This window comes from Buceros rhinoceros, unplaced genomic scaffold (genome assembly GCF_000710305.1).
Source record: "Buceros rhinoceros silvestris isolate BGI_N320 unplaced genomic scaffold, ASM71030v1 scaffold13595, whole genome shotgun sequence".
Lineage (NCBI taxonomy): Eukaryota > Metazoa > Chordata > Aves > Bucerotiformes > Bucerotidae > Buceros > Buceros rhinoceros.
The window spans coordinates 9,546-12,982 of record NW_010413487.1 but is presented as its reverse complement, the minus strand read 5'-3'; the positions used below and the strand labels follow the sequence as shown (position 1 = coordinate 12,982).

General features: G+C 48.3%; 1 protein-coding gene across 1 annotated transcript in view; it reads right to left on the bottom strand.

Moving 5' to 3' along the window:
- Positions 1-3,437, bottom strand: part of PRPF6 (pre-mRNA processing factor 6) — a gene marked incomplete at its 5' end in the record, with an annotated part of 20,148 nt that overhangs the window by 7,670 nt on the left and 9,041 nt on the right. The window contains 3 exon segments of the mRNA XM_010136768.1: positions 584-703; positions 1,735-1,873; positions 3,012-3,133. Coding sequence (XP_010135070.1) covers positions 584-703; positions 1,735-1,873; positions 3,012-3,133 — 381 coding nt within the window.

Below are 3,437 nucleotides of genomic sequence, written 5' to 3'. Positions count from 1 at the left end.
ACTCAAGGGAGAACCCAGGGGGTTAATTTTAAACCAGCCACTCGAGCAGAGCTGTGGGGAGCACAGCAAGCACGAGCGAGTCTCCTGTGAAAGTCTTTTCTCGCTCTTTTTTCCAAGACATGCTGTTATGCAACATGATCATTATACAAATAGCTGTAAACTGGGAATTTCCTGACTTTTGCCATTTGTTTAAAAAAAACCCTGAAACCCTTCACTCGCTCCTCGCCTTTCTTCCCCCCATCATGCCATGATTTTGTGTCGCAATTAGCTGGAGAAGTGGAGCAGCAAAGTGGCCACACGCCCGCGAGAGGTGGTGGCAGGGAGCCACGGGGTCAACCCCCAAGGCTGCAGATCCGAAGGAACTTCTTCCGTCCCAACTCTCCCACGGCCCAGAGAGGTCTCAGCCCCTCTGCCCGTCACACATCCTCACCCTGGCAGTGGGGGCACTGCTGCGGGCCTTTGGGTGGTGGCAGGGAGCCACGGGGGCAACCCCCAAGGCTGCAGATCCGAAGGAACTTCTTCCGTCCCAACTCTCCCACGGCCCAGAGAGGTCTCAGCCCCTCTGCCCGTCACACATCCTCACCCTGGCAGTGGGGGCACTGCTGCGGGCCTTTGCCAGCAGCCTCCTCGCTCTTTCGTATTCATTGTTTTCCGACTCGAGCTTGACGGCAGCCAGCCAGATCTCCTCGCTGTTGGGGTTGGCCTGCGAGAACATAAAATGACAGACAAATGCATACAATGAATCAACAGCAGATTTAATCCGTCGTTTGATCCAGACTGAAATTGAAATCAGAGCTTTGTCAATCCACACCAGGATTTTTTTTTCAGTTCAAGCTCCTCCCAATCTGCTCTGACCTTTGAAGTTTATAGAAATTCTCCAAAACAGATGCGTGACACAAAGATAGATGCCAGCTCAGATGCTGGATGCTTCTCGATCATCGAAAAGCATTAATGCTTGAGCTTCTAAACTTACAGCTTAAAGACTATGCAAAGATCATAGGGTTTGCCACAATGAGACCTTCAATTTACGATCCCTGAGCAAAAAAACCTGAAGCTCAGATTCCCAACTGAGGTCTGTGAACAGGCTTCCAATAAAAGTCATTCCAGTGGCAACCATGGCAAGAAGTCTTCAGGATGGTCACAAAAAGCACCAAGAACAAATTCAGGAAGTATCTTCTAGCTTCCATCTCAGGACCCTCCATTTGGATGTGCTGCTCTAAGCCTGACTCTAGGGTTAGAATTGCAGCGCTCTGCCCATTTTTCAGCACCCAGCAGACAATTCCCTTCATTTTGCTGTGGATTAGTGGGTTTGGCCCCAGCCTTTCACAGTGCAGTAACCACACGGATGAGGGCAGACCTCCACCCTTTGCACTGAGGAGAGAGGTGACCCCAGACAAGGGGATTCTGATCTGTGACTGGGGTTGGTGGGAGCCACGGAGCTAAAATTAATGGCTTGTGAACTCAGAACCTGGCTGGTTCTATGAAAAGAGGATTAATACACTCGTGCTTCCAGCTTGCCACTATGTCACAGGAGATCATTTTGTCACATAAAACAAAGAGCAGTGGAAGCCCCCATCATATGTCACAGGAGATCATTTTGTTACATCAAACAAAGAGCAGCGGAAGCCCCCATCACGCTGAAAGGCAGCAGGAGGCGGGTGTTGACAGAGAACATGCACTCTGTGTTCTTTACCAGCTGCACTTCACACCCTCACCCAAGTCTAACGTACCCACCTGGAAAGCCAGGGCCAAAATGCTTCTGGCTGCTGGCACATCTCCCGCCAGCCACTTCGATTTGGCTCCCATGAGCCAGAGCACTTCCGCTTTGGGACAGTGAGCAACAGCTCTCTGCAAAAGGGCCTCCAAGGATTCTCTGCGACAAGAAAGAGCAAGTGACAACCATCCGAACCACCGCCGAGGTCGAGCTCTCGCCCACCGCTGCCACTATCGCTCCACGTTATAAATATTGTTGCAAAGTCCAACGTTGTAAACCCTGATAAGTCGTTTCACAACGAGGAAAGGGTGGGGCCTTTTTTCACGAGGGTTCTGAAATCGGCGCTCCACAAACAGCTCATTGTTCAGACCCCGTGCAGCGATAGCCTCGGCAGAAAGACCCCGCACACAAACAGCTCCTTTCTCTCGGAAAGGGCCGTTCTTCTTAACAAACCTTAGTGGAAACTGAGACAGGAGGTTTGTCAGTATTATTAGATGGAGCTGACTTGATCTTACTGATTTCTTTTCTTTTCTCTCTGGAAAATGTACTTTTCAGGTAGAACAAGGGACTTAAAAGGCAGCCACCACCGCAAAACAGAGAACAACAAAGCAAAGAGATACTTCTTCAAAAAAAAAAAAAAAAAAAAAAAAAAAAAAAAAAAAAAAAAGAAAAAAGAAAAAGATCTTGAAAAAGGCAGAACTCAGGAGTCACTTCCACACCACAGCCCTGTTGGCCTTAGTGAGGATAATAAAATAGTGAGGGGCATAAGTGGTCTATTATACAGACTGTTGATTTACTCTGAAGTTTGGGCAGAAAGTTTCAGATGTGTAAAGCTTTATGAATGAACTTCAGAGAAGAGGCTGGAGCTGTGACAGCAGAACACCACTGTGAATTCAGGACGTGGAACGCATTCACAGTCTGTTTAATCAGAAAACTCCAGAGACGCCTGGACAGCGTCAGCGATGGGGTAGTCTATCCATGAAAATTAAACACGTGCTGTATTTTTAAGGGACTTGTATTCCCAATTTTTTCTAGAAATGCCTTCTCAAAGATGTCTCTCCCTGCCTATTTGTAACTATTTTTACTCCATAATCTCTATTGCCAAGAACTTTTTATGACTTCATAAAACCTAGAAGATGTCCTGACCGTAACAAAGAAGGTCAGACTTGGAAACAAAGCCAGCGAGTTTCCCCCAGCTCTGCACCTTAGGGATCATCCTGCAGCTTTTCTTCCTCCCCAGTCCACCCCCCCGTAACAAGGATGAACCCTCCACCCCAGGATTAAGCAGCACACGCACCTTGTCCCGTGGTTCTTTTCGAAGTAGGCTGCTCGCAGCCACACGCTCTTCTTGCTGGGGAAAACTTGCAAGGCGTAGGCATAAATCGCTCGGGCACACTCCAGAGCATTATGGGCAACGCACTATGGACAAAGAGGTCAGAAGAGAGTCAGTTTAGGGTGGATGGAAATCAAGTGTGAGGAACAACGCAGAATTTAACACAGACCTTGGTATCTCAGGGTGACAGGAGAGTTGAGGCATTATGTACAACAGAACAGCTGGTACCAGCTTTTTAAAGGGAAGCAGGGAGGAAGTTTTCAAGCGTCTGTCTGGCCTTTCAGTGGGACTGGCACTCACGGGCCAGCTTGAAACATCAGTGAGGGAGTGTAAAGGTCTTGGGTCTACTCTTCACTGTTAATTTTTTAAGTGCAGCAGCATACCCCACTT